Genomic DNA, 26,914 nt, shown 5'->3' on the forward strand with positions numbered 1-26,914 from the left:
TGCGAGGTTAACCCTGTCCTGCCTCCTCTCTTCCACAGTGGAAATCAACTCCTTGTGTGAAGGGGATCGTTGGCTGGGGATGGTTTGGAGGACAGATCCACAAATTCACATGGGCCATGGGTCAGAGACAGAATCAGTCCTGAGGTCCATAGCTAGGACCTTCCGAATTTTCAGGAAATGTGGTTGTGATCTAAACTCAGTGCCTGAGACAATTTGTCCCCTGCTTTTTGCCCCGTACTTCTTTTTGCTCAACCACCCTCTCTGTCTTGCCTTCCTATCTGTTGCTCAGATGTTAGTTAACTTTGTAAGATGAAAGGGAGAAATCTGCCCTGGTGAACAAAAAAGCAGTCTGAAATGTGTGGCTCTCCTCAGGAAAATCTTACTGTGGAGGCTGGCACACTCTTTTCATATCCGCATTCAGAAGCTAAATAAATACACACATCCATGCTTGTCCCCAGTCTTTGTTCAACCCTAAACGGGAAGGGGAAATCAATATTTGTGAATCCACACTTTCATTTGGTGGTGGTGTGCACGGTCCTGTAAAGCAGTATGTAGTTTGAAGGAATTAGATGGAAGTAGTGCAGCAAGTTTTCTTGGGGGGAGGTGCTGGGTTTCTCTCCTTTGCCTAATCCAAGCACCCCTGTGGCTCTTGTTTTGTGCTGTACAGGAGGAGGCGGGAGAGGCTGCTCTAAGGGAGGACATGGTGAGAATGATAATGAGCCCTCTCAGTCAGACTTGAATTTGAGATGATTGCAATGATGACATCAGGAGCACAAGGTATTTCCTTTGCAAGCAAACCACGATGCATTCTGAACAGGCTTTGGGATTCCTGTTGACGTTACTTCTGCAAACTGAATAGAAACAAAAGTGAGGGTAGGGTTTGCTAATTGTGCTGTGCGATCACTTGAATCATGATTGGGAAATCTTTTCATTATTCTACTAACCAAAAAGACTTCAAAGAAGGCTTCTGAACCCCCCAAAAGATCACTTATCAAATATGTATCAATGAAGAACTACTTATATATCTATACACACCAATATATCATCTATATATGCATGTATATAACTTTTCCTCAGCATTCAAAACAGTTGCCTGTTTATTGGCATCTTCCTTGTACATCACTGGGAAAAACTAATATAGACATATATTACTCAATTGTGATTTGGAGCTCAACCACCCTAACCCAAGCACTACTTTGTCTTTGTGCCATAACTATCAGCAGTTAACTGATGAGGTGGGTATTGTGCCACAGACATCTGTCCACTGAGAACTCACCTAAGATCACCAAACTCAAACAGGCTACTGAAAGGCCAACAGCATTAAATTCCTGCTAACGTATGCAGGAAGTCTATAGTCTAGAGGTGAAACCTTCAGGTAGTTCCAGAAACAGATCCTGATTGTTACTGTCTACAGAAGAGGAATTTTCATGTGGCCATATGAATCCTTTATTATTAAACTGATCTTAGAGAGATGTCTCATATTTGTTTGACTTACAGTAACACTAAGTAGATAATAATGACACAATACCATATTCCTGTTTCTTGTATCCTCTTAATGTTCCCATATTACCAAAAGGTGTTTGTAAGCTCTACATAAACATTTGCTCTAGCTATATGGTTTAAAAACCTTGTGGCAACTCAATTGTGATCTGTCAGGTACATAAATGCATGACATCATGTAATTGTTTTGCAATTTTTTACCATGTTATGATCATGGAAATCTTGCTCAATTATTTTGATGCCTCAGACCTGCAGTTTTATCTAGTGGGCCAATTTATTCCCAAAGTAACTCATTTAAAATCAATGGGGTTACTCCAGAGATGGATTTGGCACAATGAGCACATCTTTCACTGACAGCACAGCTGTTGCATAGAAACGTAACTATTATCTTATGCAAATAAAAGGCCTTTCACCCCTCAGTGATGTCGAATTCTCATGATAGGGAGAACTGGTGCCTTGAAGCTACAGTGTTTCAAGCTGTTACTCTGTCAACTTTTATAAGCTAAGTGGATTCAGTAATGTTTAATATTTAAATGAAAGACCACCAAGACAAAAACCTAAATATAGCATGATTAATCTACTTTAGTACCTGCATAAGAATTTTCAGGACTCGACTTTATATCAGTAGTTTATCAAACTAGTCTGCCTTTTCATTTAGGGCTCATTATTCAGACTTAAGGTCCTTATAGTTGGTGTTAGTTGAGAATTGGCGCCTTACAGGACTGGGCCTGTGACAGTCACAACACAATAGACAAGAGGCTTTCTATTACAAGCAATCTCATTGAAAGAGAAATAAAAGGCTAAGTGCCCTTTTACTATTCATTAGTAATATGGCATGAGTGATTTAGAAGCCATTCTGATGTAACTCAAAGAAAGCCATAGCAAAGAGATGAATAAATAGTTCTTATATCTACTTAAATCCAGTGAGCAGGAACGGAAAAATGCATCAATAGTAGATAGAAATCATCTGTAACTTGTATGTTCCACTGAAGAGATGAGACATGGTTAGATGGAAGTCTAGACAGTCTTTGTGTCATCACTTTGCAATATGCTCATCTGCGTATATTAATATTCAGTTTATGGTTAACTATATGGTTGTTTGAAATCTGGTATTTCTGATTGTGAAGATCATTCTTCATTCAGTTTATTGCCACAGGACTGCTGTTATTTGCAGTCAGACCAAGAGAGCCAGAGAATAACCCAAGTGAAGTGCATCCTGTTCTTTATATACCATTGACCCATCCTTCAGTAGTATAGATTTGGACAGGATCCAGTGCAGAATCCTTTTATAACTTCTTTATTCTCTAGGAAGCCTTCTGTCTAGGAGGACATTTAAAGCCTTCTCTCTAGGATAACCTGAACATCTTTTTTTCAGATGGTTTTCAGAATCTTTAGTGTAGTTAGGAATCAGGAAGTTAACTAAGAATCAGGACTACTATGTACTGTGCAAGGAAAAGCAACTTACTATTTTTATTTTCTTCTACTGCATGCAGTTTCTCAGCACTTTTTAAGTTGTAGCATGCCATGCTGCATCTTCATTCATTCAGGGATGAATCCACAGAACAGAAAACTTACTTATTGGCAGAAATGGTTTCAATGAAATCAGTGAGTCTACCTGAGGCAACTACACCTTTGCCAGGATGGTATCTTCTCAGATCTGACCTGTTTGAGTTACCACAACCTGTCTGCAGGTTCTTTTGGCCAGTGACACTAAACAGAATACACTATGGATCGTGCCTCTCATATCCTAACACATCATTCATATCCTCAGACCCACTTTAAGCATCCACCCTCTAAATGCCAGAACAGGAGGAGGGGTACCTGGTTCACAGTTTGTAATCATCTTCTTCATCCTCAGTTCTTTTCTGGTAACCACTCCTCATTAGCCAGACTCCAGCTTTCAGACACCTGTTATATCAATCCCTTTGTACAGCCAGCAAGGACTACAGTGGAGTAGTTACCTCACATTTTTATTCTATCTGAAAAAGTACAGTACATGCACATTATTAGTGTAATAGTATAATGTAGGAATTTTTTTTTAAAAGATCTGCCATGTAAAAAAGTATTAACTCAAGCTGCACAGTATTGAGTCTCTGTCTGAACCCACTTACATCTGTTTCACATTAGTTTAATTTGACTTCAGTACAATTACTCCTGAATCATAGTCATGGGAGAATTACAATCTGGCTCTTAGTTTTTCCATGATGTCCCTGAAGAATCGTCATAAGATCAGAGGCTGATATCTGACAAAAATAGCAAGCCTGATTAATAAAAACAAGCCACCAAATTCATTTTATAGCAGTACTGTTGTCTTTCCTCACGACATTTTTTTAAGATTTCTTACTAGATGCTTTCCCTTAGTAGGTTGATAACTTTCCTCTATATTAAACAGGAAATTTGGGGGTTAGCTTTCGGAGATACCTATGTTTCTTTGACATTCACACAGCTAACGAAAGGAAGGGTACACGCAGAAGTCAGCCCAGGCTGCTGGCGGCTTTCAGGACCCTGGACAGTTACGAGGGGGCGGGCAGCCCTCTGCTACCCGCCTGCCCATTTACCCGCCGGCCCCACTGGCACCGGGGCTCTGGGCGGACCCCTGGGGCTGACTGTATGGGAGACACAAGCGATGCAAGAAAACATGGATATGAGCCTCCCTGGTGCATGAGCTTCCTGGCCCCATGTGAGTTTGGCCTGCCAAGGCAATGCAGTGTCAATGCAGTGACAATGCAGACTTTGTAAAAGAACGTAGCAGCAGGCACAGGGTAAGAGTAGCACACAAAATATCCGGAGAGGGAAAATGAGGAGCAGCGGATGAAGGGCAGTCAATATCAGAAACTTACTGACAGAAGTGAGGGCAACCATGCTAGTGACGAGGTAAAAAGGGAACGGGAAAACCCCAAAGCCTGTGATACAAATGAAGGATTGGAGAATAGATGGCCTTGACGTGAAAAGTGTAAGGATAAATGGGTGGGACACAAACTCTTTAGCTTGAAGGCAGAATGGGGGGTAAATGAGTGGAAGTTTTTAATGCACTACAGAAATATATTAAATCACACCTGCACATATAGGAGTCATTCAAGGAGTAGTATAAAATTGCACTACTTGAGCAGATCAAGGAAAATAGAGCTAAATAAAATGGTTTTATGTATATGCTTGTCACTCTAATGTTTTTTTGTTTAATGCCTTCAGGTGTAAGAAATACACTTACAAAGCTTTGTACTTAGAACATGCAGGCATCTTGGGCAAGACTTCAGATTATTTTCTGTATTGCTGCATAGCCTGACTATTTCCTTCTTAATCTGCAGGACTAGTAGAATTAATTCAGCTACATGGAAGAATGCTTATCCTGTACTCTGACCTTACTTTCCACAGACATGACAGCAGCCTTATCTGCCAGTACGGCAAGGTCAGGGGCCATACACACCAAAGACATTTATACTGGTCCCAGAAGCATTGTCTTACCACCCATTTTACTGAAAACTTTCATCATTTCTTAGAATCAAGTATGCCACTAACTGCAGCTGTTCCTTTCAGTGTTTTTCAATGCAGTATATCATCTCAGCAGCCTATTAAATGCTGGGATTAATGCAGCTATAGAATAGTTAAAGTAGGGAGGAACAGTCTGCACAGGCACCCTTCACTGTGACCAGTCCTCCTATAGCTTTCAGTCGTGCCTATTTCTTTTCTACTCTGAACAGCAGGGGAAGAAAGAAGCTATACTGAGCATTTAAAGGGCTGACTACAACTCTTGCATTAATCATCATCACTTTTACAGTACTTAGAAGAGCTTTACTACTTTGTAAATTAGGTAACATATTTCTCACATGGCTCGGGTAGTAAGAAGCTGTTCCCAAAATATGAAAGCAATGGTATTTAGTATGGAGCTGTGGAATAAGGAATGAGATGAGGCTTCCTGTTCAGTTTCACTGCCAGCACTCTCCGCCACCTTCCCTCGACTTTGTAGCCCAGGACATGCGTCTTTTCAGCCACACAGATGTAGAACTTTTGCAACCAGTAGTTTAGCCATTGTTTGAAAGGCTAACACTCTGAATTGCCTGGGTCTCTGTATCTGCACACCACTGGAACCTTCAGTGCTGGATCCCTTGGGGGAAAATGACTTTGAAATAGGATGATATTTCAAGCAAAATCAAATCAATAAATTATTATTCTGTTGTAGGAAGAGTAGGGGCTATGTTCTGAGTGTAAATTAGAAAACATTAATATTAATTACAGGAACAGTGTGCCAGGCACTATAATAACAATCAGGAAAACAGCTCATGACTGCATGTCTTAACATACTATCAAGGAAAAAGCTATTCCTGCATTTCTGAAGATGCGTAGCCTAACAGCAGGTACATCTCAATTCGAGTTTCTACACAAATGGTACATGCACATACATATATAGTCATGAACAAGAAACACAAATACAACCCCGTGAGTAGAATCTAGTGGACTTGGTAAAAAAGAAAGCAATTAAAATACTAGATTCATCCTAGTACATCATCTTCTACAACAACTACCCTGATGAACATATTCTCCATTTCATTAACTGTTTCATAGTATTTTGTGGGAGAAGATGCAGGGGAATTACAACAGTTTAGATGCAGCATGGCAAGAAACTGCAGTGTTATTCACACATGGCATACTCTCAGCAAAGTGAGAAGCTCACTGTGAATCAACCCATAGGCAGTGGCTTCTCACAGTTAGCAGATCTGCTAAAGCCTACAGACCAACAGGTGACATGCATTTCATTCTGCTACCCATGAAAAGAAATGTGTCACCATATATAATTATAGACTATATGTAGTCTGGACTATATGTAGTCTGGGAATATAACGGCAATGAAGAGATTATGTGAGTTGGGAATTCTACTGAGATAACATATCTTTATATTGAAGAATGGAAAAATGTAATGTACATTAACTTCCTAAGCTAACAATTGCAGCGTGTCTACAAGCAGCCTCCTTTATCCATTTACATTTTCAATGCACACATTATTTTAGCCTTTTATGGAGTAATTCAAGGATGCATCCTTACAGACCTAAAACAGCTGCAGTTACTTCTGTATGTAATACATAGAAAAGTCTTGGGATCTTCTGTTTAAAAGGAAAAATATAAACCACTATATATCTTTTACATCTTTACATTGTATTTGTCCATAAAGACGCCATTTAGTAGTTCTAATCTGCTTCCTTACTATACAAAATAATGCGATGCAGGTAATCTCTAGTTCCCAGAGACTTAACACGGCTGTTGAACAGTCAGATCAAAATTACTTGTATTACAAAATGCATGTACAACTCAGATAAGCACTCTGGGGTTTTTTCTTTTTTTTCTTTTTTTATTGTCACAAAGAAATAGTTTCACAAGGCTGTCTATTCAGGGAAAGACCTCCCCCTCATTTAGAACACTTCTTTGAAATACTAAAGAGTATTGGGGATTGGTGACTGTTTTATTACAGCAGCTGTCAAACCAAGCTTTCAAAAGTGACAAGTGATTTCCATCCCTAGCTGAAGACACCTTGAAAAAAACAGTTTTCAGACAGTGCTGAGTATTCACTCTGAGAAAATGATGCCCCTTTAAAACATCTCCAGTTGACCATTCAAGAATTCAGGATCCAAACCAATTAGTCCTGATCCATAGTTATAAATGACTATAGCACAAGTTCCCAAAGGTATTTAGGCAAGCAACTCTGATTGAGTCAATGGCAGTTAGGCACCTAAATATCTCATGGATCTCCTTTTAAGCACACACCACCAAATCCATCAGTACTGTAACCACGCTAGTGGAATTAAAGTAGAAAAGAATTTAGCATAGAACTATGTTGGCAAGCATTTTGAGTAAAGGAAGGCGATGGAATGAATGAAGGCTCTGTCACCATCATAATTAGCTGTCTGCACAGAGAATGGTAAAAATGGACTCCATTGTAGAGTTCAGAAGTGGTGCAAAAGTGTGCATTTATGGTGCAAGTTTTCTGAATGCCAAGTTGGAACTCAGAGCAGCTATGGTTATAAAAATGTTGACAGAAATTTGACTCTCCTAACGTTAGACACCACTAAATATATAAACAGGCATGGAAGTTTGCTATTACAGGTCCTTGCTACATAGATCAATAACTTGCCTTTGTCAATGGCTGTACTAGATTTTTCAAGGAGAAACATAATACAGATAATTCTATTTTCCTTAGGATCTTCCAGCTGAGTATCTGAAAACACTCTACTAGCAAAAGTGAATCATGGAAACCTTTTAGAATAAATATTATTATGGCCATTTACAGATGAGGTGATTGGTATACAGAATGGTCTAGCATCTCATCCAATTTCACGAGAATCCTGAATACAGTGAAAAATGAAAATGAGATTTTCCAAAGCCCAACCACTTAATCAGAAAAAAAGGGTAATTTTATGACATAAGAACCGAGACTGCTATACTGAAAAATATTGTTGTTAAAGAAATAATATAAGAATCAAGACATATACACATCTGCTACTATCATTTTGCTTGGTAAAAATATACCTCTTCTTCCAGCAGTTTATTCCATACAAAATCTTTGCATAAAACCACCCTCCCTCTCAATTACCACAACGTCTATAAATTATACATGCTGGCTATTTGGGTTATAAATCAGCATTTCATATTACTTTCTGGCAATACAGCATCATCCTTTAATTATAATAAATATCTCATTCTTGATTTTGTAACAGTCCAAAAAGAATAAATCACAAAGGCTCTTTAATTTTTCATTATGTGTAATCACGGAAATCTATACCTGTCAATTTGTCCTTGTATGTCAACTTCCTTTTTCTCACTCCCATAATTCTCTTTGTCTTTTCGATCTTCATTCCACTGTCTTGAGAAGCAGTGGCCAAAACTAAATGAAACACAGATATGTTCATTAAAGATCATTGCAACTTTATTTAACTACGAAGTGAACTTTTTTTGCATTATCTTCCATGCCTTTCAACATCTTAATGTGTTTTGTTTCTCCTATAACTGGGTAAAGACATACATTCAAAGCAAACTACAGAAAAGCTTGGATCCTATTATTTCCCCATTTCTTGTAGGAAATTCACTGAAGCACTGAAATCAGTACTCACTTAAACTGTGACAAATTCTAAAACAAATGAGGTGATATTTCTGGTTTTTTCTGCTTCAGAGGTGTGGCATCATCATGGCAGATAGGACTTGGTTTGGTTCTGCTTCACTCTGATTTGGGATGGATATTTAAACAAGTAGGTTTTTTTTCTTCTTTTATGCAACAAACACAAAACAACAAGTTTTGAGATACAGTGAATAGGTGCTTTGTGCATGAAAATTCTCCAACATTGTGGCTGTTTGTCACAAAATTTTCCAAAATTAATATTTCCGTTTTGGCTTTAGGAATGATGTCATTAAAACAAACATCTATTTTTGGCCTACTTTATCCTCTACCATGACATTCATTATTCATTAATCAGGGGTTAGTAATAAAAGGCAGTCAACTCCCTTTTGTTAGTAGTTGTTTCTGATTCACACACAGGAAATCCAGCTGATTCAAACATTGGTTACACAACAGTCTGACAGCCCATAGCATCTTTAGAGCTGGAGAGGCTGCCATGGGAACTGACAAAAGTAAACCAATATAGCTATACGTTTCATTATTTTGGAGAAACAATTTTTCAGATCAGTAACACTGCAGCAGCCACAACACAGCAAACATGAGCTAGTTACCAATAATGTAATCCTCAGAACCTACTGAGATCCAAAAGAAATGGCCAGTGAAATCTTCAAATGAAAAGAAAATTATCAATAGCCAAAAAAAAAGGCAGTCTAGCTCTACTTTCAGCAAATGAAATGACAGTCATTTTTTCTTACACACAAAGAAAAAGCAGCAGAATTGATGTGGCTGAACTACCCCCATCCCCATTTGTACTTTGTAAATCAAAGATTTTTGCTACTGTCTTGACTTTTACTAAAAGAACCAATTTTTCTTCAGTCATTTCCAAAGCAACAAGGAAAACATATCTCTATATCTGCAAATCTAAAGACAATGGTCTTACAGGGAGCCTTGTGTTCACCTCAACACTCTTCAGGTTTGACCTCAACACTCTTCAAGGATATATTTTAAAGAAAGCAAAACCAAGGGCATGTGGAAGTAATTAGTAAATACAATAAAACCCAATAGGTTTTTTTAACCAAATAGAACCTGAGAGGTTCTGAGTTGCACTTAGCTAAAAGGGAGACAAAACAGGTTTTCTTGATAGGTAAACTACAAGGATTGGAGAGGGGTTACTAGTGATGATCCTGGAAGACCAATCTTTGAAGACTTTTGATAGTTTCACAGTACCTTTTGTAAAATAGCTAATTGTGCATATTTATAACGTATGGGATGTGGGAATGACAGAAATTGGAAGGTATTGCCAGTACTGAGAAGGAACAGATTATAATTTGGAAAGTATTTATTAATACTGCAAATTTGTGTGGTACAGATTAGAACACAATTCGTATTAGCAGCACCAAGTGCAAAGGCATGCATCGGAGGACAAAGAAGAATTGTTATTATGAACAGTAGATGACACAGGAGGAAACAGATATGGGAATATTAACTGAACATGGGAAGTCTTGGAAAATAAAATTCATATTAATCAGGAAACGTTTCTAGCACGGATTTTACTAGAACATATGAAGAAACACATGAACTGGGGGAATGGGAATCCTAACTTCTGAAAAGTGAATAGAAGAGCATGAGACTAATACTGGTACAACATTAACTGAGTACACACTGATCATGAATTTAAAGGTTTCTAGCCATCTAAGGAATTGAATTTTTGAGCAAACTTTTAAAGAGGGCTGCAAGAATAAAAGCATACAACTTTTAAGACAGCAATTGAACAGCTTATGGAAGAGACTTATATGATGATGTTGTCTGTCATTAAAGAAACCATTATAACACCTAAGACTTCTCCCTGTCCTAGTCCTATTTTCCTTTATTTCTACATTGTATAACTGATTTGCTTACTGAGAGTAAAATCAACCCCTTCTAATCTTCTGTGGAATTGCTATACTGCATTACAGATATTCATGTTTAATATTAAAAATCACTGGCCCTACTGGCTTCTGTGACATTAGATTAGGGATAAATATTATTCTGTGTTTAGAATAATATCCATATCATCCATATCATGTAATCTGCAGTTTTGATATTTATTATTCAAAGGATAGATGTAATTTCTGTTTCTATCAATGATAAGCACAGTGCAAAAAGACTCATTCCAAAAATGCAGACAAGTGCACTAACTCTAAGTGTCTCCATTTTTACTATCAACTATGAATTACATTAAGGTGATTTAGACTGCAACCTACTCAGGCACCCGAATTGGTGTACGCAAGGTCATGCAAGTCACTGATAAAGCTATAAACAGACCCTGAGCATCCTGACTCTTGGGCCTGTAAAACATCCATCAAACTGAAGTCCCTTTCTTTTCTGATGCATGTAATGTGTTAATGGAAAGGGGAAAAAAAAGGTTTTATACTAAATTTTAAAATAGTAAAATTCAGGTTCTGTCTAAATCTGAATATGGATATTCCTGAATTCTTATGATGTCAGTAACAACATACAAATTTAGTAAGTAGCAGATGTTTTCCTTGGAATATAACTTTTAGCTGAAGGGAAGTCCTAGACAATGTAACAGAAAGTACTTATGGCAATTCTTCCTAAGATTTTTTTTTTTAGTATTAATGAAATGATTCCACAGAAAAATTACTCTTAGAGGATTTCATTGCAACAGTTAAACTTGACACACTCCATTTTGATTCCTGCCATTTTCTTGCCCATTGCTTTCCTTCACACATACTTACAAGTGGTTAACGTGACTGAAACTGCTATTACTTACAAAACACGGCATGCAAGAGATTTTCTCAGTCCGTTTTCTTCATCTTCCAGTACGCATAAACATACAGGCCATGTCATTACAGTACCTTTTTAAAGTACCCCAAACTCTTCCAGTCAGGAATTTCAGCCTATTTCTAGTAAAACTGTATTTGACGTTCACTCAGATACTGAAAATGTATCAAAGTGCTGTGGAAAATCACAGTATATCTGTATTGTCTTTTGTAGGCAATTCTAAAGCTGACCTTGAGAATTCCTTTTCTTGACCTTGGCAAAGCTGAAGGAACTCTCTTCAGCACATAGGATCCCATTTGTTCAAGCATGTGCATGGATTAATACACTGCTAAGCAAGCCTGAGCATCCTGTAGTAGCTGTGTAGAAGGTAGATGTGCCACAGAAAATGCCACACTGACATTCTTCTGTCTGCCTGCCATGGGCTGGGTAGACATAGACGATCCATCTCAGCCTAAGCAGGAATAGCTTCACTGGATTTAATGGAGTTGTATCATTTATATATGTCTAATCTGAGTCCTAATTTTCTGATATTGACTGAAATATTACAAATGTGTTTTCATCCTGTTCTCTTTAATTACTATGAGTAAGCATTTCCATGTGGCACAACAGGTAAATCTATTAGAAAATAAAGCATTTCTTATGGTCTAGACAACTGAGTTATGACATTTACATAGTTTTTTCCCTTTAAAATTCCAATTATTCCATTAGTTACTGCAGTCTGCATTCTTTAAAACCTAATAGTTCAAGTAAAGTAACGAGAAAAGAACAGCCCTCAAGCAGTCAGCCCTAATAAAGGACAGTTTTTCACATACAAGCTTCCTGTCTGCAAACTTTCATGGGAACAGCAGATAAACAGAAAATGACACAGTGTAAGAATAAATATAAGCAGATCTTGAGTCACTCCAGCTACTAGGTTTTACATTATAGTCAAGAATAACATCTTACACAATTTATAGAGGTTTTTTCCTTGCCACATTTAAAAATACTCTTGTATCACAGGGATAAATGCATTATAAGACTCTATATAGATATGAAGAGAAAGAATTGTTGTACAGAGTACACCTGCACAGCAGCTTCCGGAAGGGGTTTTGGTAGTAGTTACTCATACTGCAGGGGAGACTTCTTCTTCTAAGCTGATAAATAGTATGGTGGTTTAACACTGTGTTCATAGAAACCTTATGTCATTATATATTCCTATAGTTCCCCTCATCTTCCTTATCACATTCCCTCCTACTTTAAGTTAGCTCCTGTATTGCATTCTAATTTACAGGATATTAGAAACTGCAGTTTCTAAGACATGGACCATCTCCTCTGAATTGTTTCTGCATCATCTTTCCCACTGGACCCCGAGCTTTACAAGAATTTCTGACTACTGCTGCCGTTCAGACAATAACAAAACAACTAAATGCATTGCCATGAAGAAAGGGAAAGAGTCTTCAGCCCTGCCAGAACACATAACTTTCTATCATTTAGAAAGTTGCAACGATATTTCAAGACTGTACATGATTTTAAATAACTCAAAGAACCATATGACCAAGGAACATGCAGCAAGCATGAGGCAGAAAAGAACCTGCCATTCCTCCCAGAAAAGTATGCTTTTATTTTTTTAAAAAAAAAACCTATTTCAGTAATTATACGTCTTTTCTTTTTTCCCCTCACACCAGCTGCATGAGAGCTACTCCAATTGTTCGACACAAGAATTTCCTAAGTAATTAGCAAAAAAACCTCCTCAGACAGCCTGTTTAAATGCATTTAGAAAGCACTGCCTCCTCTGATCTTTCAGGGAAACATTTTTTTCTCCAGTCGTAGAGGAACGGATTGCAAGGTTAATGGTCTGAATGCACCGGCTGGGGATTGCTGCAAGTCAGCTGCAGCCTGCTGTGAGCAGCAGCGAGGGGCTTGGAACACTGACACCCCGAGCCACAGGCAGGTGACAAACCCGCACTGAGAAAGGGCACTGATGCCAAATAAAAATTCAAGTAAACCCGGGAGATTTATTTCCATCATAAAGTACACAGTGTGACGAATTTAGGGCTTTCTTAGAATACTCTGTGAATATGGTGTGCAGATCTGGTTGTTGGGATGTTTCCTGCCTGCATATGTAGGCTTACTTTGATAGACTTCTGTAAGGAAAAGCAAGCATAAAAGAAAATCAATGGCTTGCAATAAGCAAAGACTCTCCAAAAAACTGCAGATTTGAATTTTCCAGTGTACATACAAACTGTTTTTTCCAATAAATCCAAATCCTACAAATGCAGAGTTGTGACATTATGAACAGATCTCTGTGCCAAGTGAGCAGGTAACTATTTGAGGTCCTGCCAGATACGCAGCCTTTTTCAGAGGAAACTTGTCCTGTCTCTGGGCTAAGCATGCAAAAGAAAGTGGGCATCATATGGGGTATTTCCCTTTTCTGAAATCTTTTTCTCTAATGACTTCATTTCTTCCACAAAAATAAACACTACCCTGGGCTTTAAAATGCTGTTTTGTTGCTGAATACTATTAACTGCACATTTCCACAGCAGTTAGGTGTCTACATCGGATGATACACAGGGCAGAGGGAGTAGACAAGAAGGCGATAGTTCTGTAGTCCATGTCAGGGTAGGGATAGATGCCCATCTACACTGGCGAATGTGACTCTCATAATATATTCCTGCTGCTTTCATTCCCACCCAGTGTAGGTGTGTTTTAAAACCATGTTCTGTTGTAATGCATTCCAAGGAAAAAGGGAAAATGCCCTGCTGAAAAAGACAGCCAACAACATTCAGTGCTGTGTTTCCTCTTTTCAGATTGGGAAAGGACACATCTCACAGGTTTTGTCATGTTATCGCTTCTTCGACAATGGTAGCCTCTCTGCAGTGATCTGTGTTATTTATTTCTGTACTTGTTTGGATGGATCAAAGTCCATGACTGATTCAATTTTTGCTAAGGCTTATTTTTATTTAGTACATGTCACAGTACTTAATGTGTTAGCACATGGCTATACATCTGGGTTACTTTTTAATTACACTTAAAATATATATACTCTCACAGACCAAAGGGAGCCAAAGGCCAAAGGGCCATAAGTCAGAGCAATTAGAAATGCATAAAATTTTGGTATGTGTTGCCACTGGAGCTCAAAAATTTCAGAGCCAGGACATCCCTAGGATGCTGTGGCTGCTGATTAAGAGGGAACTAGTGGAAATCGCTATATTCCCTCAGCGTTGCCTAGAAACCAGGGGAATAGTTGTGATATGTTTCTAAAAACGCTCACTTACATTTGGGTGTTTTAATTATCTACATGGTGGAAAAAAGTACAGGAACAATAGAGAGGAGACTATGAGAAATCCATCATTTGGGTCGGACAGAACAGCCTACTTACTGCATGTTGGGTACCGCACACTGAGAATTCGGGAACCTGAAATTCAAAATTCAGATAATGAAACAAAAAAAGTATTTAAAAATTATTTTAAAATATTACTATGAGCAGCTCATTTAAAGAAAAAAAAAGAGAAAATAGAGAGAAGTGTTTTCTGTAGCATGATCTCTGCAGCCAATAGAGAGTATTACAGCTAACGGTTAGGATACGACGTAGCGGTGAGAATCTCATGCACTTATATTCTCTCTAGTATCTTCAGGTATCTGAAATTGAAACTGTTTTAAGACTATCTCTACCTCTACAATCTACAGATTTAACTATCTGGATTATAGCAAAGTCTAAACCAGAGACCCTGAAACACAAGAACTATGGTAACTAATTTCCTGAAGCCCTTTCCCCAATTCTCTAATTTCACACGCAATCAAAAATCTGCTTCAGAGAAAAAAAAAAACAAACCTGCTGGATTTGGGGCTTTCTGGATCTGTAGGTTTTGTGTGGAGGAGTGAGGAGAATAAATACTGTCCATGACAGAACCACAGAATCACAGAAACGTTTAGGTTGGAAAAGACCTTTAAGATCATCAAGTCCAACCGTAAACCTAACACTGCCAAGACCACCACTATACCATGTCCCTAAGCACCTCATCCAAACGTCTTTTAAATACCTCCAGGGATGGTGACTCAACCACTTCCCTGGGCAGCCTGTTCCAATGCTTGATAACTCTTTCAGTGAAGTAAAATTTCCTAATATCCAGTCTAAACCTCCCCTGGTACAACTTGAGGCCATTTCCTCTTGTCCTATCACTTGTTACCTGGGAGAAGAGACCAACCCCCACCTCTCTACAACCTCCTTTCAGGTAGCTTGTAGAGAGCGATAAGGGCTCCCCTCAGCCTCCTTTTCTCCAGGCTAAACAACCCCAGTTCCCTCAGCCGCTCCTCATAAGACTTGTGCTCTAGACCCTTCACCAGCTTCATTGCCCTTCTCTGGACACACTCCAGCACCTCAATGTCTCTCTTGTACTGGGGGGCCCAAAACTGAACACAGTATTCGAGGTGTGGCCTCACCAGTGCTGAGTACAGGGGCACGATCACTTCCCTACTCCTGCTGGCCACACTATTTTTGATACAAGCCAGGATGCCATTGGCTTTCTTGGCCACCTGGGCACACTGCTGGCTCATATTCAGGCGGCCATCAACCAACACCCCCAGGTCCTTCTCTGCCAGGCAGCTTTCCAGCCACTCTTCCCCAAGCCTGTAGCATTGCATGGGGTTGCTGTGGCCCAAGTGCAGGACCTTCCACTTGGCCTTGTTAAACCTCATACAATTGACCTCGGCCCATTGATCCAGCCTGTCCAGGTCCCTCTGCAGAGCCTTCCTACCCTCAGGCAGATCAACACTCCCACACAACTTGGTGTCATCTGCAAACTTACTGAGGGTGCACTCGATCCCTTCATCCAGATCATTGATAAAGATATTAAACAGAACTGGGCCCAACACAGAGCCCTGGGGAACACCGCTTGTGACCGGCTGCCAACTGGAGTAAACTCCATTCACCACCACTCTTTGGGCCCGGCCATCCAGCCAGTTTTTTACCCAGCGAAGAGTACACCTGTCCAAGCCATGAGCAGCCAGTTTCTCCAGGAGAATGCTGTGGGAAACTGTGTCAAAGGCTTTACTGAAGTCTAGGTAGACAACATCCACAGCCTTTCCCTCATCCACTAGGTGGGTCACCTTGTCATAGAAGGAGATCAGGTTGGTCAAGCAGGACCTGCCTTTCCTGAACCCATGCTGGCTGGGCTTGATCCCTTGGTTATCCTCTACATGCCGTGTGATAGTACTCAGGATGATCTGCTCCATCAGCTTCCCCGGTACCAAGGTCAGGCTGACAGGCCTGTAGTTCCCCGGGTCCTCCTTCTGGCTCTTCTTGAAGATGGGTGTCACATTAGCTAATCTCCAGTCAGCAGGGACCTCCCCAGTTAGCCAGGACTGCTGGTAAATGATGGAAAGGGGCTTGGTGAGCACATCTGCCAGTTCCTTCAGTACTCTCGGGTGGATCTCATCAAGTCCCATAGATTTGTGAGTGTCTAAGTGGTGCAGCAGGTCACTAACCATTTCCCCCTGGATTATGGGGGCTCCATTCTGGTCCCCGTCCCTATCTTCTGACTCGGGGGGCTGGGTACCCAGAGAACAATTGGCCCTGCTATTAAAGACTGAGGCAAAGAAGGCATTAAGTACCTCAGCCTTTTCCTCATCCTTGATCACTGTGTTCCCTCCCCCATCTACTAGGGACTGCAGATTCTCCTTAGCTCTCCTTTTGCTGCTAATGTATTTGAAGAAGTATTTTTTGTTGTCTTTTACAGCAGCAGCCAGACTGAGCTCTAGCTCAGCTTTGGCCCTTCTAATTTTCTCCCTGCACAGCCTTGCTACACCTTTGTAGTCCTCCTGAGTTGCCTGCCCCTTCTTCCAGAGGTTGTAGACTCTCCTCTTTTTCCTGAGTTCGAGCCAGAGCTCTCTAGTCAGCCAGGCCGGTCTTCTTCCCTGCCGGCTTGTCTTTCGGCACCTGGGGACAGCCCGCTCTTGTGCCTTTAGGACTTCCTCCTTAAAGAATGTCCAGCCTTCCTGGACTCCTTTGCCCTTTAGGGCTGCCTCCCAGGGGACTCTCTTGACCAGCCTCCTAAACAGGCCAAAGTCTGCCCTCTGGGGCAGATAAACTACAGGTAGTTTATAAAACTACAGGTAGTTAGATAAACTACAGGTTTCATCCAGCATGAATGTTTGTGTGACTTACTGGGAGCTTTGAATGAGGCAGAAATAAGGAAGAAAAACTGTTTTAAAATACCATCCCCTTGATTTTGCTATGATTTTGAACTGCATTCAAACTATTTTTCCTAGCATGTAAGGAAGGGTAGCAAATCACATAAAAAACTGTATTTAGCCTATAATTAATAATAATTTCTAGATGGTGAAGGGGAAAGTCCCTCCAGCTGGGATGACGCGTAGCCTTTTTTGAGGTGTCTGGCTATGGAGGTGACTGCAGCACCACTGGCAGATCAGTGAGAAAAAGCTTCACACAAAATGTACACACAAAGGGTTTTCTTGCAAAAATCGTCGGAGATTTCACGTTAAGGAAAATAGCAACCTGCCTGACAAAAAGTAAATACGAGCCTATCGTTTCTTCAGAAAGTTAAAATCCAACACATCAGCATGATTACATTCATCAGTGATGGCATCAAATGCTGCTTCTCAAAAGTTTAATTTTGTGGTTCATTTCTAAGGTGCTGTTTATTCTGAAAGATACTGAGAATGAATTTCTTCAGTGTAATGCACTGGGAATGCTCTAGGCTCTCGATTCATCATTTGCTTCTCTGAAATATGAGCAATTTGCCTTGAATCACTCCCTGGCATCCACTATTCTTCGAATTCCTGTCAAGTTACAAGAAAAAGGCTTAAATAATTAGGGCACCTTTCACTGATGAGGCAAAACTTTCGCTTGGCTGCAATGCACCGCTTGAAGAGACATCTTGGGGCCGAGTCCGAGGGGCGAGGGGGCACCCGCAGCGCCCTGTGCCCCCTCCACCCTGCCAACCCGGGGCTGGGGCTGCCAAGAGCGGGCACCCCTCACGGCGAGGCCCGGAGGCTGCGGGCTGGGGCCGCGGGGCGCAGGCCTCCCAGACCGGCGCCGCGCTCCCGTGGCCATGGCAACGCCGGAGGCGGCCGAGCCAGGCCGCGGCGGGCCAGGCCCAGCGCCCCGCCCCGCCCCGCCCGCCCGCCCGCAGCGGGGAACGAACCGCCGTTGCCGCCGAGCCGAGCGCCGGCCTGCGCCGCCCCTGCGGGCCCGGCCGGGAGCATGGGGCTGAGGATGGAGAGCGGCAGCAGGCGGAGCCAAGGTGCGGGGGGCTCGGTGGCGGCTCCGCGGCCGAGCGGGGGGCGCGGGAGGCGGCGGGGCGCGGGCTGCCTGCCGGCGGGGCGCACTACCGCCCGGCCTCCCCCGTCCCTGCCGGGCGCGGCCCCTCTCCCCGTCTCCCGCCCGGGGCTGGGGGCGGGCGGTGCCTCCCCTTTCCCCGTCGGCGTGTGATGGCGGGCATGGCGGCTCCGCTGCGCGGGGGGCCGGGCACGGAGCCGGGCACGGAGCCTGCCCCGGGGCTGCGTGGCTCTTGCAGCCGGCGCTGAGTGGGGCTCGGGGCTTGCCCCTCTCACACGCGGCTGCCCTTAGCCGTGCGACCTGTTTGTCACGCGTGGGGAGCTGGGCCCGGGGCCGGGCTGTGGGGCAGCGCTGCTGTGCCACCCGTGCGGCCGTGACAACCGCCAAGTGCAGGCGCTTGCCCCCAGTGAGCAAGGCTTGACAGCTGGGGATATGAAGGGTTACACATACAACCCCTGAGAGGTTATAATCCTCCTAGAAACGTGGCTTTAAATTGTCCAGCTTACAGTCATCATCACAAGTGTGCATATGTATTTTAACGGCATTTAGTGCAGCTGTGGTGAATGTTTCAGGCTGCCAGTATCAGCCGCTTTGTTTTCGAGGCCTAAATTTCTGTACTGTTTGGAGTCAACGTTTTTCTTCTCCAAAGCTGGTATTCATGGATTATAGTGGATTTTACCCTGTGTGTAGAACATCACTTTCATGGCGTTTGGATGTAGATCCAAGTTTTTTGGTTTGGTGGGATTTTAATGCAAGTGTAGTTGAAAAATAAAAGACTCAAAAGCTTTGAAGCTCTTATAAAGTGATTCCTTACCCAGACTTAACCGGCCGTGGGCTGCTCTTGTGCTCCATTCCTATGAACAATCTTAGTGGCATTTGTCATTCATGATAAAAAAGGCATAAACATGAAAAAATGTTTGCACAAGCCAGCTCTGGCTCTTGGAAAATACCTAAAATATTTTGAACTGGATGACATGCATAATATAAAACAATGGTAGGAATTATTCAGTGCTGCATTGCAATGTCAAAATCGTACATAGCTGCATAAGGTCAGATCTTCTGAGGTAATGTTGTGCTTTCATGTTGCATCTTGGTGTCAGTTCCAGTCTTCGGCAATAGTGACGGATGTCACTCCAGAAGATGTCTGATATCAAAGTAGTAGTAGTTCAAAGTAGTTTGAACATGAAATCTAATACTACATGGGAATATGAAATTCAGAGCAAAAAGTACTATCTTGTGCATCCAATTTTTATCCTTACTTGTGTAGTGTGAAGGCAATTTTATTACAAATTTATCCTTTTTCTGACTATTCTTATTTTTGATTCTCAAAATATTTTTATAGACAATCAGAAAGCATGCTTATTGTCTGTTGACCATAAAATGAGAATAAATAGGATGCAAGATCTAAATTTCATTCAGGTTGCAGCAAGCTTTGCTTGACTGACTCCTGTTTAAAAAAAAAAATTAATTCAAAAGTAGGAAAGAATGAATGTGTGTCTGTTTACATGGGAAGCTACTGCTTGTCTGCATAGGAGGTTATCATAGAGTCAGTAGTATGTGAATGGACAGCCCAACGTCTAGTTTCACAGACACACAGGAAGAATCCTTACAGACAACAGGGATTAGCCCAGCCAGAGATCCTAATTCCTTACGGTGAGCTAACCTAGAAATCTGTGTGCCTGAACAAACTTGGCAGAACAGCCATTGGATTGCTTGCAGACAGCTTATGAAAGAGGCAGAACACATCATATTTTTCGTTTCTCTGTAAGACAGTTGTATCCACGCACTGTCTATCCAGAACATTAATGCAGAAGAGGTGGGATACCCTGTTTCATGTCCTAGTGTACTTCATGCAGAGTTTGTTCTTCAGACCTGGCCTTGTCATTGTAAAGAAAGAACTAAAATTTTATACTGGTTTTGTATCAGGGTTTCTGTTTTGTCTAGTGGGAATACTGAGCAAAAAGAAAAAAATTTTTTTTTAATATATTGGACTATATAGGACTTGCATTTAGGTCTTTTCAAAGTTCAAATAAGGCTGATATTTTCCCCCCATAAAAATATTGAAGAATTAATAATTTATGGTTTTGCCTAATTCTAGGTATAAACCTCCAAGTTATTTACTGTAATAATTTCAGGAGTCGGTTAATATAGTCACAGATTTATAGTATGACCTCAAATAATCTGAATACTGTATTCTAAACCAGCTTTGTTGTTTAGATCCAGTCTTCTGCACTGGGCTGTTTAATTCCCACAGCCAGTGATTGGCACATACCTGAACAGCAATGAAATTGTATGCTTATTGTTAATCAGTGACATGCATTTGTGTCACTTCTATGTTACAATGATGGGGAAGTCATCATCATTGCTGCATGTTATGTTTAGGCAGTTTGCACAGGCTTCAAAGATTCTAAAACAAAATTAAAATACTTCACATATTTACAGACAACACCATCTTATTTAGATTTTTCCTGCATTGCAAGAAATCCTTGCACAAATCTGACTGGAGCTGGAAGGGTGTTAACACACATCTGTGACTTCCAAGCTGCATTTTTTTCTTCGTATTCCTTCATTTGTTGCTTGAACAAACAGTTTTTTAAACTCAAGCATTAGCTTGGTAATACCAATTTAATTTTTCAGAAGCTGAAGTTGCCTTTGACCAGCAGGGAAGTTGAAAAATAATCTGTTTATATTTTCAAAGAAGGAAGGGTGTTTAGAAGTTATATTTGAAACATAATAGTACATTTTAGCTGAAGTTGGGAAATGTTAATAACTGTCCTTAACTTTTTACCAAATTAAAACCTTGGCTCAGCAAATCACTTAAACCTATCCTTAATTTGACCATTAGTAAAATAGGCCATTAAGTGAGTTTTAGTCACTTAATGTGACTAATCCCATCTCTGTTCAGCAAATAATTTAAATTTGTGATAGGACTTAAGTACCTGATTGGTCCCATTTCACTGAAGATTTCTTGCATGTTTCAAGTGAAATATGTGCTGAAGTAAACAGGATTAAAATCATTAACCCTACTAGCTATTTTGCTCCAGATTATATCCTGCAGCTTTCTCTGAAGCACAGTGGATCAAGGTTTCTCTGCTCTCCATTCTGGGTGAGGCCAGCTGTGCAGTAGAGTTTTGCTAATATATTTTCAGTTAGAAATATGAGAGGGTGGAATTTAATAACACTAAGGGGGGGGGCCTTCCTTGTAGGGACAGATTATACTAACAAAAGATTTTTTTCAATACGTATAGAAGAATCTAAATATACTGGGTCTATACATTTAGGCATATACGTATATTTTATAAGTTGGTTGGTTTGACACTAGATATTGAAACACCTTCAAAATGCATGTTCATGGGATGACATAATGTTTAGTTTCTTGTAGCAGTAGAAGCCAGCACGTACATTTGTCGTGTAGGAGACGTGCTTGTGAGCTAGTGTTCTAGTACCCTTGAATAATAGCACCATTCCCACCGGAGAATTGTTACAGCACATGGTAGCGCATGCTCCTGGGTTACACTGTGCCATCTTGCAAAGGCACAACTATCCAGTGAACTCAGGTTAGTAACCTTTTAAGCCAGAAGTTTCTAAAGTGTCATATAAGTATTCGTAGTTGTACACATATCACTCAGAAGTAGCATACAGTCACTTCTGGAACACCATCCCTCACACACCCTTCTAGAAAATTGGGAACTGCTGGTGCCACTGCTAACTCTAGAGGTGCTTCCTGAGCAAATGATGATGGGACTGACTTAAGTTCGTTTGCTTCTGCCTGCAGTTTGTATCACAAAATGTGCTGCTGGCAGACACAGCCGTTTGTTTCTGCTTTTGGAGTATGAACAGAGCAATAACCTGCATCCAAAACCTCCTTTATTGATCATGTGAAGCCTGTAGCTAGGAAAATTGTAACAAATGTTTTTCAAGAATTACTTCATCAAATATGACTCAATTGGCACATTTTAAGGCTACTGTATACAACTATTTCATTAGATTTTTGAATCTTTAAACTGAAATACAATTTTGGTTGAACGGTTTGCATTTATGCAGAATACTATTAGATTATTAGTTGTAAAGGACTGAGAGACCTAACTCTTAGGCATTAGGAGCAGGTGTAAAGAAGAGCTTTTGTGTAATCCAGCATAGTAAGTGTATAAATAGCACCCATCTAATTAATGGCTTAGAAGATTATGCATGGTGCATATGTCAGAGAGTGATACATTGTATCACTGTCATATTTTGCATTGGACACAAATGATCACATGCAAAATTCAAATGGGACATTGAGGACTTTATTTCAGAATTGGGATATTGTAGCTTCTTGGGGCTTTATTCATAAAGTTTTGCTTCAGAAAATTTAGAAAATAACAACTATGTTTTGTCCTCTGGTGTATTCTGCCATTTCATAATAAATCTTAAATGTGATTCTGTTAAAGCCGGCTTCACATCTACGCCTTTGTACTCTCAGAATTGATGGGAGTTTTATCACTGAAACCAGAAATGGGTCCAAGAGGCTTCTGTTTTGCTTGTGTGAACAGGCAAAAAATACAGGTGTGATTATGAAGCGCTCAGTTTTGCCCCGCTGTAACTTTCAAATAAAATGGAACACTATCAGTGCATTCAGTAACCAGCTAAATCTAAAGTCATGTTTGAAATTCTCTTGTGACTGCATAGATGCTGCACAAAAGCGGTGGAGACTTGCCATGTTTTAACCTCTTCTAAAGAAGGAGTCTGTGGGTGGGTCACTGCTTTCTGCCAGCTTTTTCCTCTTTCCAGTTCTGCATCTATTAGCCAACTTCACCCAGCTGTGAGTAAGAAGTAGGAGTCATAGTGGTACAAATGTCAGTGGCCGTGTAAGAGAGAACCCAACAAATTAACATACATTTTTTTAGAGAAAGTCATTCTGTGCTTTGTCCATTCCCACATACGCAACTAGAGGATGAGCGACTAGTCAGCCAAGGATAAGCAACCAGAGAAGCTTAAACTAGATGACCAACTAAAACACCTGTAGCACCTCATCAGCCACAGCTGAGCAAGTAGGGGATGTTAGAGTGAGGGGGAAGACTGCAGGTAAGGAAAAGGCAGCAAACTGGGGAAATTGAAAGGAGTTTAGGGAGTATAGTAGGAAGACGTAAGCCACATCAGTAGGAAAGCAAGCCTTAGTAGTAGTACTACTAATAGAGCATCCTATTCTTTTTTTTAAATAATTAAAGTATATCATCATGCAAATATAAAAGAGAGATAGTAATTACTTCTTATTTAAATAAATTAAGGTTAAATCCAGTGTGGATTTTCAAGTTAATCTCTTAATTTACTTTGAGATAGCAGTGTTTACTATGTGTATTTCTGTGTTGTATTTGTATGCACAATTATTTCTGTGGCATGAAGAGTTAATGGATACTTTGATTTAAAAATTCTCATAGTATCAAAAAGGGAGGAACCTATATTTCAGGTCCTAATTTCATTCCTTTAAGTATGACCTTTTCAGATGTGTTAGATTAGATGCTTGAAGATGTTTCCATCACTACTCCTAAGTCATTTAGGATTTCACAGAGATTATTTAAACCACTTCTGTTTCCTCCTCAGCATGTGTACAGCATTAGTGCTGTAGTGTACTGGTAGTGTGTACAGAGTTAGAAGAATTAATTCATAGCGGGAAGCCCACTGAAAAAAATCACTAAACTAGTCAGTAGAACAAGGGTGGTAGTGATAGAGCATCCTTGACTTCTATTAAATTCACAGCACAAACCCCCTTCTGCATGTAGTTGCCTGAATTACCCACTTGGACGAAGGTGTCTCACTATTTTTGGTTTAGAGCATTGAGGGATTAGGGAAGAAGAGAAGAAGAAAAGGAGCTGGTGGTGGAAGGTGGAAGAGGCAACAGCACCAAACCTTCATAAATTAGTGCACTGGATAGCGTTTGCAATTTGTCAACGTGGGTTGAGTGTCCTTATCAGTCTCAGAGAGATCAAATCCCTGCATCTCATGCAAATGCTGCAATTCTAGTCCTTTATAGGCAGAGGTGCTTCCTACATTCCTAGCTAAGAGGTGGCCACTGTGCCTCTGAGAATGCAAGAGTCCTGGAGCCACCACCAAAAATGTGCACAAAAGGGTTGGTGCCTTGGCTGAGTGATGAGCACATTCCTCTGGGACAGCTGGGGAGACCTGAGGTCTACATCTGCCTGGGGCTGTGGGTTGTTTGAACCCAAGCTAAGGTCTAGGAGCTGCTCTTGGGAAAATACAGTGTTCATACATCTCTACACAGTGAAGTGGAGGTTTTGTGGCTTGTAGTGCTGGATTTAGATGCCTATATCAAATATCCCACCTAAGGTCTCTCTATTTTTTATGGATTATCTTTTAAATAACAAGTCTTGGTGGGTAAGGGTAACCTGAAAGATTTTTTTTTTTTTCAGTATTTTTGATTTGCAATGTCTGAAGTGCAGGTTTGTTGTAAAAATAGCAAGTCTAATACTTGTGTTCAAAATCCTTCCTATGAGAACGTTGTAATGAAAGACTGGGCTTCTTTCCAGTACATATTCACGTTCCAAATCTGAAATGGCTTTGTAGAAAAATAATTTCCATAAATTCTGCATATCCACTAACAATTAGGAAACAAAGTAACAAATAGAAACCACCAATTTCCATAATTTTTAAGACTGTAACATTAGAAATAAAGATATCATGCATTTTGAATGAAAATGAAAAGATAATTTAAACAAAATATCTTAAAAATCTCTTTGGAATAATATAATCATTACTTACCTTAGGTACCAGCTGGAAAGAATTATAGAGAAAGGTTTTTTTTAATTTTTTATTCTTCTGTTATGTAGTGTCACACACTTGCAGGGAAAGCCTACAACAAGCAAATAGAAGCATTAATAAGGAACTAAAAGATCTAATTAATTTTTAGAAATGTTTAATTTGTTTGCTGTCTGTACTTCAGGAGAACACACAGCGTGAGAATCCTGGTTTTATATTCAGTGTGGACAGTCCACTTACATCTTTGAGGAAATATATGTTTAGATCACATAGTTACATGTATAGTATATCAAAGATAGGAGTCCATTATACATCTCAGTTTCTGAGGTTTAAATCTCAGAAAATAATTTCTTAAATCAAATGAAATTATCTTGAAGAGTTTCAAGTCCAGTTCTGGAAATACATTTACATAGACCTTAAATTTGTGACTGGAAGTTTTTTATTGTAAGAAGTAGAAAGTGTGCATTTGAGCCAGGAAACTTAATTGTTGCAAAAGCTGCTCTAGTACTGCAAGTACTGGGATCAGTTCTGCGAAGTCCAGTTCAGACAAGTGCTCCTATTCTGAAATAATTTATTATTTAAGAACCATCAAAATCAGTAGAAAATTTTTCACTGAAAAAATTCTCTCTCACATGCATGGTTTTGAAAAAAGAGGCGAAGTAGCCTAAATGCATATTACTTTCACTCTGCTCACAGTCCTAAACTAGTACAGCTTCCGTCACTCCCGTAGCTATCCAGGTGTTCTAATTATTCTACTTTGTAGTTATCGTCCTTTTGTCGGGTTTATATTTGGTTACTATGTAATTTGCTAAAAATCCCCTTCTCCTTTAAAATTCTCTTCACATGCTTAAGCCTTCAATTTAAGTTTAGTTTCTGCTATTCTGTGGATAACTTTGAAAACACAGACTGAATCTAAACAAAGACAGACGTGTTCAAGTCAGTAGACAACCTGAAATTATACTTGTGAAACATTTGAACATTAACACTTTCTACCTCACTTCAGTTGTCCTGTAGAAACAGTAAAATACATCAGGTATCCTCCACATACCAAATCCTCCAGTTTCTCCTCTGACGTTAGCAACGTACATCTTCATTGTAAATATGTGACACTATAAAAAGTGGTTTTGAGTTTCAGAAGATACAGGGAGGATATCATAAGTTGAATTCAGTGTGGAAACAATACATTTGAGGGGACGTCTATGGGAAACAGCCTGGGATCCTAAAAAACCAAAGGATTACTTGCTATTATTCTTTGCCTCTTCTGTTTTCAGTAGTGCTAAGCATTATTTCAGCCAAATTAGTGTCTTTGACCCTTTTTCTGTGATAAACTTTCTATGTGTTTTGTGAAAACAGGTGGTTCACAGAGAGCGAGCCTCAAATGCTCTCATTGATGAACAGGTTACAAAAATATCTCAGTCCCTTTATTTGGCACGAGAGTCAGAGATGTAGGAACAAGCACCATTGGATACCATGGGAGGACCATAGGAAGCCTTTATCACAAG

At 40.2% G+C, this 26,914-nt stretch overlaps 1 protein-coding gene across 3 annotated transcripts in view; it reads left to right on the forward strand.

The window, feature by feature from the left end:
- The first annotated feature begins 18,503 nt into the window (after positions 1–18,503).
- SPATA7 (spermatogenesis associated 7) overlaps positions 18,504–26,914 on the forward strand; it is a 46,099-nt gene continuing 37,688 nt past the window's right edge. For all 3 annotated transcript variants that reach the window (XM_072865680.1, XM_072865684.1, XM_072865685.1), the window contains exon 1: positions 18,504–18,624. In XM_072865680.1, the coding sequence (XP_072721781.1) occupies positions 18,585–18,624 (40 nt within the window). In that variant the 5' untranslated portion in view covers positions 18,504–18,584. The remainder of the gene's footprint in view (positions 18,625–26,914) is intronic.

Source organism: Ciconia boyciana, chromosome 6, assembly GCF_034638445.1.
Source record: "Ciconia boyciana chromosome 6, ASM3463844v1, whole genome shotgun sequence".
Classification (NCBI taxonomy): Eukaryota; Metazoa; Chordata; class Aves; order Ciconiiformes; family Ciconiidae; genus Ciconia; species Ciconia boyciana.